This window comes from Gloeophyllum trabeum (assembly GCF_000344685.1).
Source record: "Gloeophyllum trabeum ATCC 11539 unplaced genomic scaffold GLOTRscaffold_00006, whole genome shotgun sequence".
In the NCBI taxonomy this organism is placed as follows: domain Eukaryota; kingdom Fungi; phylum Basidiomycota; class Agaricomycetes; order Gloeophyllales; family Gloeophyllaceae; genus Gloeophyllum; species Gloeophyllum trabeum.
The window spans coordinates 1,453,156-1,462,750 of NW_006920415.1; the positions used below are offsets into that span (position 1 = coordinate 1,453,156).

General features: G+C 53.1%; 5 protein-coding genes across 5 annotated transcripts; 3 read left to right on the plus strand and 2 right to left on the minus strand.

The window, feature by feature from the left end:
• Positions 1–434: 434 nt before the first annotated feature.
• Positions 435–1,420, plus strand: GLOTRDRAFT_76143 (uncharacterized protein). The gene is made up of 3 exons (XM_007867751.1): positions 435–753; positions 807–895; positions 951–1,420. The coding sequence occupies exons 1-3, from the start codon at positions 526–528 to the stop codon at positions 1,207–1,209; spliced, it is 576 nt and encodes a 191-aa protein (XP_007865942.1). The 5' UTR covers positions 435–525; the 3' UTR covers positions 1,210–1,420.
• Positions 1,421–1,683: 263 nt separating this feature from the next.
• Positions 1,684–2,920, plus strand: GLOTRDRAFT_138655 (uncharacterized protein). The gene is made up of 3 exons (XM_007867752.1): positions 1,684–2,179; positions 2,244–2,435; positions 2,489–2,920. The coding sequence occupies exons 1-3, from the start codon at positions 1,853–1,855 to the stop codon at positions 2,741–2,743; spliced, it is 774 nt and encodes a 257-aa protein (XP_007865943.1). The 5' UTR covers positions 1,684–1,852; the 3' UTR covers positions 2,744–2,920.
• A 766-nt stretch (positions 2,921–3,686) lies between these two features.
• Positions 3,687–5,274, plus strand: GLOTRDRAFT_138656 (WD40 repeat-like protein; the record flags this gene model as incomplete). Its single annotated transcript, XM_007867753.1, has 3 exons — positions 3,687–3,848; positions 3,897–4,718; positions 4,777–5,274. The coding sequence occupies 3 exons, from the start codon at positions 3,687–3,689 to the stop codon at positions 5,272–5,274; spliced, it is 1,482 nt and encodes a 493-aa protein (XP_007865944.1).
• A 92-nt stretch (positions 5,275–5,366) lies between these two features.
• GLOTRDRAFT_60735 (ornithine-oxo-acid aminotransferase) lies at positions 5,367–7,690 on the minus strand. Its single transcript, XM_007867754.1, has 11 exons — positions 7,469–7,690; positions 7,238–7,282; positions 7,141–7,191; positions 6,780–7,079; positions 6,539–6,727; positions 6,390–6,480; positions 6,244–6,334; positions 6,105–6,186; positions 5,777–6,043; positions 5,631–5,721; positions 5,367–5,574 (listed from the first exon to the last, which is right to left on the minus strand). The coding sequence occupies exons 1-11, from the start codon at positions 7,603–7,605 to the stop codon at positions 5,512–5,514; spliced, it is 1,407 nt and encodes a 468-aa protein (XP_007865945.1). The 5' UTR covers positions 7,606–7,690; the 3' UTR covers positions 5,367–5,511.
• Positions 7,691–8,891: 1,201 nt separating this feature from the next.
• Positions 8,892–9,588, minus strand: GLOTRDRAFT_129134 (uncharacterized protein; the record flags this gene model as incomplete). The annotated part of the gene is made up of 3 exons (XM_007867755.1): positions 8,892–9,134; positions 9,191–9,397; positions 9,466–9,588. Coding segments are annotated over 3 exons (573 nt in total), but the record flags the coding sequence as incomplete, so codon positions are not given.
• Between the last annotated feature and the right edge of the window lie 7 nt (positions 9,589–9,595).

Here is a 9,595-nt window from a genome sequence, read left to right on the forward strand (position 1 = left end):
AGGAATTTATCATGGCTTGTGAACCCAATGTTCAGCCCTCAGTGACACTGTCAATGCTTGTATTTGCTTTTGTCTATGTCAGACCATTGGTGCATTATATACAAATAGAATGTGCTTCAAACTCTATAGGTATGCGCGCAACTGCTTGTACTACATCCCGCCGACTGCTGGTGGAAGGCCTCAGCCGCTACCGCTTTCGGAATGCTTAGTCATACTCGGTGATCTCGGGGAGACGATTTCTTCCAGCCGTCCTATAGCGTTCTCCTCCTCTGTTCGTTCTGTATCCGGTAATAAATTAAAAATAGATTTGTATTACATAACATTGCACGTGCGCCCTAGTAAAGGAGGAGCGAGAACGCTAAGGACGGTGGTTTAGGAGCCTGTTATAAGTCGGTGATCGACGGCTTAATGCTCCCTTCGGCAATTGCCGACGAAGCCAATATTCAGCCTTCCCATGCAGAGCTCATCGTCGACGACGGTGACGACGACGGCAGGGCAAACGAGAACGCAACACATACTGATGCAATGAACTCTCTCTTATTGTTTGCGTCTTTTACCGCTTTTCTTGGTCTTGTACCAGGCTCCCCGTACCATGTGGCGCCTGGAGCCGCCGCCGTCCGCTCTGTGCCCCTGTTCGCCCGCACAGACCCTTACTTCCCGGCCGATCCTACGAGCTGCCCGATATGCGAGGCACAGTACTCGCAGATTAGTAGCTGTGCACAGGCGGCCCCTGTCCTGGCCAACTTCACTATGGTATGCACCTGTAGCAGATTGTTACGAGGGAAATACCTGAAAGAGTGTGATAGGTTATATTCAATCCCGGAGCCTTCATCGACGTCATTAAATGTGCTTGCACGGATACTTTCCAGTCTGTGTTCCCTCAATGCGTTGACTGGTGTGTACATATTCCGACCGTGCTGAGTTCTACGTGATGTATAATCCTGGTATAGCTTTACGAAGACAAATCAAACGGACGTCCTGAATACCCCGGACCTGCCCGCAGTAGTTTCCGGCATGCGCAACGTGTGTGCTCTTGAGAGTACGCTGCTAGGGAATGTTTCAAACGTGGATGGCGAGACCACGCCAAGTAGCAGTGCTCCGGCTCCGACCTCAAGCACATCCGGCGGTGATTCGTCGCTGAATCCAGCTGTCAACGAGAAGTTGCTCTGGATGACGTTGGCCATCCTTGGATTGTCGTTCATAGCCTGACCAGGACATTTGCATCATTGAATTTCCAGGAATTCCGCGGTTGCTTCACCCCTTCCCCCTCCGATATTTCTTGGTATTATAATGACCGTCACGAAGTTTACGACCTTTATGACGAGCATTTTGTTTATCCTTACCTGTGTGTACTATCCTGGATACATTTGAACTGCAGGAGTTGGATCGAGATATCATTTCTGACCTGTGTGATCGCGAGAGTCGCTATTGTCTCTCCGAACTGTGTCAGAAGGGGTCATGAATAATGGCCGTATAATCATCATACACGCATTGCACATATTGTGATTCTATCATGTCTATTATCACTATGAACCCAACATAAAACAGGCGATTGCATGCTCCCATGCCTACTGTATTATAATTATATATATGGGAGAGTCGACTGTAACTCGGAGCGCGTTACGCGTTACGTTTCTTCCACTGGTTGCTGTACTGCCTCCAGTTCCTTCTTCTTCGAGACTCCTCGCTCCCGCGACGGCACACGCAGCAGTGATCCCGCTTCTAGTCCTAGCTTGCATGCTATGCAGTAAACACAGCGTGTACGCGGTAAACCACAAGATCTTGAGGTACTAGTATAGAAGGCGCTCCACTACCTCCCTCTCAGCTTCTCCGAATTCGCTATCGCCCTGCCATGTTTTCTTTTGGACGACGCCAGCAGGCGCAAGCGTCAAGACAAACGCAAACATCAAGTCAGTCGCAAGCATCAAGACAACTGCAATCGCTAAGGCGGCCTCCTGGGCCGCCTGCGTTATCCGATTTGTCCACGCCGGCGGTGCCAGATAGCTTATGGTTTGCGTCGGACTTCCTACTCGGTGCGGGCATGGTCATTTTACAGCCAGCCACGGATAAGATTGTCGTAGTGTACGATTCGGCGTCGAGAACCTGGTTTCTTCCGAAAGGCAGAAAGGACGTCGGAGAGAGCACGGAGCAGGCCGCGCTGAGAGAAGCATACGAGGAGGTGCGTCTGAGGCTCTGGTGCGCTTGGTGTTGGCGGTCGCAGCCTAACTTATTGTTTCATCAAGTCTGGATATCGTGCTCGGTTCCTGCCCTTGGTCAGCTACAGTAGAGCGCCTGCTCCGGGTTCAAGATTTAATGAAGAGGCTACCACCGAGCCGATATTTCTGTCCACACAATACTTCCGGCCGCGATACGAAAACGACTACGGAGGCGAATATTTGACGTTCTGGTACGTCGGAGAGATTTCAGAGAACGCCGTCAGTAACCTAGGCTTTCCGCGAATATATCTGAGGACTTATGCAGTATGTAGGTGCGAGAAGAACACACGGGAATGGAAGATGAGCAGCACTACGTTAGCTATCTCCTGAGTCCTGCAGAAGCGCTACAAAGGCTTGGACGCACCTCTGTGCAAGGCAAAATTGTAGAGGTGGCATGGATACTGTTTAACCAGACGTATCGGCAACGACCTGATGCCACACAAACAGAGGAGCCGCCTCAGAGGACACAACGCTCCTCACGTTCGAGTATGCAGCGCGCGTCGAGAGCAGCCGGTGGATCGGCCTAAATGTCACTCCACGTCTCAAGGTCTTAGGTCGAATCCTCACGAATGCTGTGTCTTTTGAGGTTCACTCATCGATACCCGGACTTTTGTTATATCATGTTGTAAGTATAGACCCCATCACGTTTGCCCCTTGGGTACCCTTGTACTGCTAGCCACTCTGTCGCAAATGCTGTCGATGCCTTATCTTTCTCCTGCTCGCTCACCAAACGTATACCGGCCACCTATTTCATCAAAACCTATCAACATGATGACGAGCTCGATAGTGCGTGGTAACATAGCTCATGGATTACTCCCTTGCATTTCTAGCGGCCCTGTGAGGAATTGCTACCGGAGAGCGATAGTCACGAGATTGACCGGCGTGCAGGTGGACTATTGGTCCAACACTCAATTATTTCACTTCTATAGGCCATGCCTCCGCTGGGACAATAGTGGCTGTCATGTCCTCGTGCAACCTGAGACTTGCTGCTGAGCGTACAAGGATTTCTCCGTGTGGAATGCGTCACTGACAAGTAGGGGCATTGCTTCATGGGACGCGTCGGACTGACTCGATCCATGCCATTAACGTCGACACGATCACCACGCGTACGCTTGAGTCAACAGGGCTGAGCACGCAGCTCAACTATGCCAGATATAATGGATGCATATCAGAGTGAAAATTGTATTTCTACGACGACAGTAAATCCATACTTCAGGACATCAGACTTCAAGTTGTCTCTGGGTACCATTTGAACGCCTGTGGCGTTCGGTCAACATTCGGTACAGGCCCAAATAGCAGTAAACACGACGGCACGTGATGTGAACGCGGCTGCCAGTGGGCGCGTCTCATCAGGCCTCCTCTGAGTCTGAATTCTCTCTACACTCCTCTGCCACCCACCACCGTCTTCACCGCTGCCAGTCGCGAGTTACGCGTTTTGCTTCTTGTCTGCTTGCATACATTCTTGCCAGAATGGAATTTCGTACGCCGACCAAGAAACGCCGACACAGTTCTCCGCTACCGTCGATTGATCGCTACTCTGCTAAACGTAGGAGACTATCCGGGATAACGCCGGAGGCACCGAATAGTTTCAGACAGGATAACCCTTCCGCTAAGAGTCGGGCAGTAGGATGCGTACGTCTCCACCCTTTTTGCTTGTGAATGTCACTAATTTCAGCGCAGTCTGACCGGTTCATATCTCTAAGACCGGAGGTCTCCATACCCCTCTTCATCAGTCCCCGGACCGAGCGTTACACCCAATTCTTTGGTTTGAAAGGCCGAAATGTGCTCTCCTTCGAAAAGAAGAGCTCCGGAGAACACGAGAATGCGCCATTCCGATCGCTCTCCTCGCACGCTGAAGCGATCTCTGTCGGTACACTGGCAATACCGGCCACCTCAGCATTCGCAAATCTAGTCAATACAAGGCAAGCCGTTCTGGCCTTGGACGGTTCTGGGATTAGCCAAGACATATTTGCGCATCCTCTGACATGGTCGTACAAGAACGTCCTAGCGGTGGCATGCGAGATAGACTTATACTACCAGGATCTTACTACCCGTGCAGTCTCGCGACTCGGCTCTCTTTCAGGTCCTTACGGCGACTACCGCGCCGTCGAGTGGGCCGACCGACACGAAGAGAACACCCTTGCCGCCGGAACAACGTCTGGACTGGTGGAACTATGGAAGCTTGGTGGGAAGGATCCGGTGCGTCGATGGTCAACAGACAATTCAACTGGCAGCGTTGGAGGGATGGCCTGGAACGGACATGTTGTTGCGGTCGGCACACGCGATGGATCCGTCACGCTGTATGACACGAGGACGCCGGGTCCGGCAGGCATTGTTCATGCGCACAAGACGAAGGTGCACGGCGTGAAGTGGAGCATGGACTGGAATTATTTGGCTACGAGTGATGACTCGGGTGAAGTTTGTATTTGGGATTATCGGAAAGGCCGCGGGTTGTTCGCAGGGAAGAGTCTAGGGAGGATGAAACATGACGGACCCGTAAAGGTGAGCACCACATTCATATCTCTGACGTACCTCCTCTGAGGTGAATCGTCTGTTGCAGGCCATCGCGTGGTGTCCATGGGACGCAGACATACTCACCACGGGAAGCATGTACCCAGAAGGAGCGATCAAGACCTGGAGCATCAAGTCCGTCGCTGCATCGATAGTCCCAAACTCTGTGCCCAAGCGAACTATTAACCTCGATACCTCCGTAACGTCGGTTCACTGGTCGTCTCATTGTAAGGAGCTCCTGAGCACTCACGGGCGCTCCTGGCGACCGAGCGATCGGCCGAGTACGGGGACTCGACCGCCCAAGCCCATTCCCGTCATCTCTCCCCTGTCCAACTCGCTTACCGTGTTCAGGTTCCCATCGTATGGTCGTCTCGTAAGCGTAAAATCACATGGGAATCCCATCGGCACAAGCGTCGTCAGCCCGGACGGCACCTCCGTCTTCACTGTATGCCCTAAGGAAGAGAATATGAAGCTGTGGAAAGTCTGGAGTGCTGCACCGAAGAAGGAGAAGGAGAAAACTATGTATTCGCAGAGCATGATCCGCTGATTTATTGACCGTTTCCTCTATCGGGTTCCCATTCATTCTGCGCAATGCGTCGCTGTTTGCATATATGTGTAGCTTTAGTATGCCACTGTATGTCCTTCGTCCTTTTTGGCTTTTTATTTCGGGGTTCGCGCTACAGGAAAATAATGCGGGTTGTATGCCAAGAATACATGTAAACTTAGAACAGATACAGTGTCTCAACCTACACTGCTACCGGCCGCCCATAATGGGGAGGCCTGCTCAGTTGTCCAGAACATCCTTGAAACCCTTCTCGCTATCCACTTCTCCCGGAATATCATCCAGCTATCAACGATAATGTTAGGATCACACAGCTCATAGAAATACCAAGTGAAACCCACCTTGTCGAGATCATTGAGGCAGCTCTCGATGATCCCGATAGCCTTATCCAAATCCTCCTCAGAGATCACAAGTGGCGGCGCAAATCGAATACTAAGTTCCATCAGCATCCCGCTCCTCACAGGTGACAGGATGCAGCAACACATACATGTTCACATGCGTGGGCTTGGCAAGTACCCCGCGGCTCTTAAGCAGCAGGCAGAACTGCCATGCCGAGTGCCCCTTCTTACTCTGTCCCTCGTCGATGACGACGGCGTTGAGCAGCCCGCGCCCGCGGACCTCTTTCACGAGCGGTGAGTCGATCGCCCGGATTGCGGAGCGGAACTTCTCGCCTAGCCTTGCGGCCCGTTCCGCGAGGTTTTCTTCGACGAGGACGCGCAGCGCAGTCATGGCCACTGCACAGCCGAGGGGGTTGCTGTGATGGACGGCAGTGATGAGTTTGTTATTTGTGGAAAAGCAGCGAAACGTGGACTCACCCTCCGTAGGTACTTCCGTGCTCGCCAGGCTGGATGCACAGCATAACGTCGCGATCGGCTAAGACGGCCGACACGGGGTACACTGGAAGACAGGAATATCAGGACAAGTCAACATCGCGATGGACAGCGTTGTGCCGACCTCCACCAGATAACGCCTTGCCGAGCAGGATGACATCCGGTCTGATCTGGTCATGCTCGCAGCAGAGCATCTTGCCAGTCCGGCAAAGACCCTTGTGAGTGAACCGTGTCAGTGATTTATCAATAAACGAGAGACGGCCTCCTTACGGTTTGAATCTCGTCGCAGATTAGCAGGACATTATGCTTGATGCACAGTTGTCGGACTTTCTGCAGGTAGCCCTCGGGCGGAACGACGATCCTGGGCCGTCATCTGCATTACTCCGACTGCATCGGATCATAGTGAAGACGAGACGTACCCTGCCTCGCCTTGGATGGGCTCTACGAGGAATGCAGCTACGTTCTCCCCGTACAATTCCAGGGCACGCTCGAGATCCGCCACGTTGCCGTATTCGATGGTCCTCGTCTTGTCGCCATCCTTGTAGGAAGGGCCAACACCCTCCAAGTACGGCCCGAATCCCACCCTACTCTCCGGGTCCGTGCTCATACTATCCATTCCCCTGAGTCAGATCAGCGATGAGTGGACTCAAGCTCTCTCACCTGATCACGCCGATCGTCCGCCCATGGAAATTCCCCGCAACACTCAGCACCACCGCCTTGCCCTCGGGCACGCCCTTCCTCTGGTACGCCCACTTGCGCGCGAGCTTGATCGCGGTCTCGACGGCCTCCGCACCCGTGTTCATCGGGAGCACCATGTCGTAGCTGAACATCTCCGTGACCATCTTCGCGAAGCGCCCGAAGACGGAGTTGTAGAAGGCGCGCGAGGACAGGGTGAGTTTTTGCGCCTGATCAACCAGGGTGGCGACGATCCTGGGGTGGCAGTGGCCTTGGTTGACGGCGCTATGAGGGAGGAAGCACATTAAATGACATGTCCTGAGAAGTTGAATGCTGAGATACGTACGAATAGGCCGACAACATGTCGATGTATTCCTTGCCTTCAGGATCCCATACTCTGTGCCGGGTTAGAACTGTCAACGCCACATGGCAAAGTGACTCACTTCGCCCCCTTGGCCGACTCGAACACGATTGGCAGCGGGTGGTAGCTGCGAACAGGCACAAAGGTAAGTATATTCACTGACAGGGCAGAGATGACACACGAAGACTAGGTGGTCTGGCCGGGGGCTGGCTAGTGACTGCATGACTCTTCCGCCTTGGCGAGCACGCTAGGTCAGGCGAAAACCCCTCATTCACACACCCCTTGGAAATCGTTAGGAGGGCTGGAAACTCACTTATGTGCGCCATATTGGTGCTCTAGCTGAATCACGTCTGCAGAAGACAGGTGAACCGGTGCAGAGTCCTTTTTGCCATCGGACGCATGATTCCCGTTAGCCCTCGATCCGTTCTCAGTCGTTGCAACGGGCGCCATGTTGAATATTCCAGTGATAAAGTGTTGGGTGAGTATGCAGCAGTGTAAACCAGCGTAGTGGTGGTAGAAGAGAAAGAGTGCCTTCGCATTTTGGAATACGAGACTTAAAGACCTCGATTCTGTACAAAACAGGAAAACTGCCGAGGAATCTGTCCGACAGCGTCACCGTGTGGCTCTGGGGAACTTAACGAAGCCATCCAGAAGGTCCCCAGTAGCTCGTAGCGTGGCGGGGCAAGCTAACTGGGGAATGCACAGGCGTGGACTCGGATACCAAGCACAAGCCCTATAGAGCCAGCTGGCTGCTGGCCATTGGAGTAGTGTATATATATATAGCGCCACTTACTACAGGCTTGAGAAGGAAAATGGACAGAGCAGTAACATTGCTAGCAAGGAGGTGAATGAGGTGTGCCTGTGTGTGCTTTCCGAGTCGACTTAGGAAGACTTCACAGACTTCGCCATATTCCCGACAGGTCTCGGAGCATGTATGATCCGTCCCGGACGACCTGTAGTCCGGTCAAGTGCTCTTCCACTCCATGCTTGCCCAGCATAGGCTATACTGAATGGGACTGGCGGAGGCGCTTTTCGCTGCGTAGAATACACTCAACATGCCTTTGTCTAAGCTCCCGGCAAGTCTTACGAGTCAGGCAGACGGTCTGGACGTCATATCCATGTTGGTACTGGCGAAGGTTGTTCCCCTCGTTGAAGTGGAAACTACGTAATGCCTGTGGCAGCAGTGTGCTCGTAGTGTCCCCTTACGTGGCCAGGCCAGGCAAGTTATTCAAATGGCAAGTTCAAGGCTTATCGTCTTCCTGTTTATGAAGACCACACCGGCACTTCTCGATAAGATATCCAGAATAGCGTCAAATCGTTGTGCTGATATCGTGCAACATTCTTTCTGGAATCCGTATATGAAAAGTAGCCGAGGCATAGACTTTCCGCTGTATGTGGGTTTGTCAACAGTCCAAGGTCCGAGTCCAACCCCGGCAGAAAGGACGAATGGTGACTTTTAAATTTCCAGAGGCCCGTATACAGAATGCTTGCAGCTAAAAGGTGCCATTCAGTCACGTACGTCGGCAGACGAGGACTGATTGTCACTTCCTAATGTCCTTCAAAAGTCGTAAGTGCAGGAAGGTTCAACCGTATACCGGAGGCTCTTTCAGATGCCCGTTAACCCACAACCTCCGTCTCAGAAAGGCAGACATTTTTTGCACGCTGAGTCGTCATCATATTACTCTAGGCAAGTCCACGATGCATAAATAAATACATATACAAGATGCAACGCGAACTCAATCCTGTCCCTGCCCGCACTGCTGCCCAAGCCCCTGCTTCGGCTTGTCCGTCCCGACCGGGAAGCAGCTCCCGGTCCCCTGCGTGAACGTCTCCACGCAGATCGGCGTGCCGAACGGCGTCTGCACGACGAATGACGCGCGCGCACTCCCCGCCTTCTTGCGCAGGGCGATGCTTACCGCGCACATGTTCTTTATGTCGGTGTCATCGTAGAAGCCGTCGTCCCAGACCGTCTTCAGAGGCTGTGTGCATTGGACAAATCAGCGCCGTGCAAGGAATCGCGGGGAAGACGACTTACAGGGAACTGCAGGATGTGCGTCTTCGCGTTCTGCGTGGTTGGCGTCTGGTTCTTGTGCGTCGCGAGCCACGCAGACTTGGTGTGGCGGCCCGCGTCCGGGTTGCTCGCCTCGCCCTTCAAGACGTGGCCGGAGATGTGGTTAAACTCGGATGCCACGGCCGCCGGGATCACCCCTGCAGCGCTCTTGCCATTCACCGCCTGGAAAAGCTGTCGCACAAAACAAACCCAATCAGCTCCGACTTCTTCTATGGATGGACTGCTGACGCTCCACTCACTCCCTGCATCTGGTTCATCAGCGCGCACCCCTGCTTGTTCGCCGCCGTAATCTGGCCCGAACCTTTCTTCAGGTCGCATTTGAACGTCGTCTTGCTGAACCCGCACGCCGCGTTAGCGGTGCACTTGGCG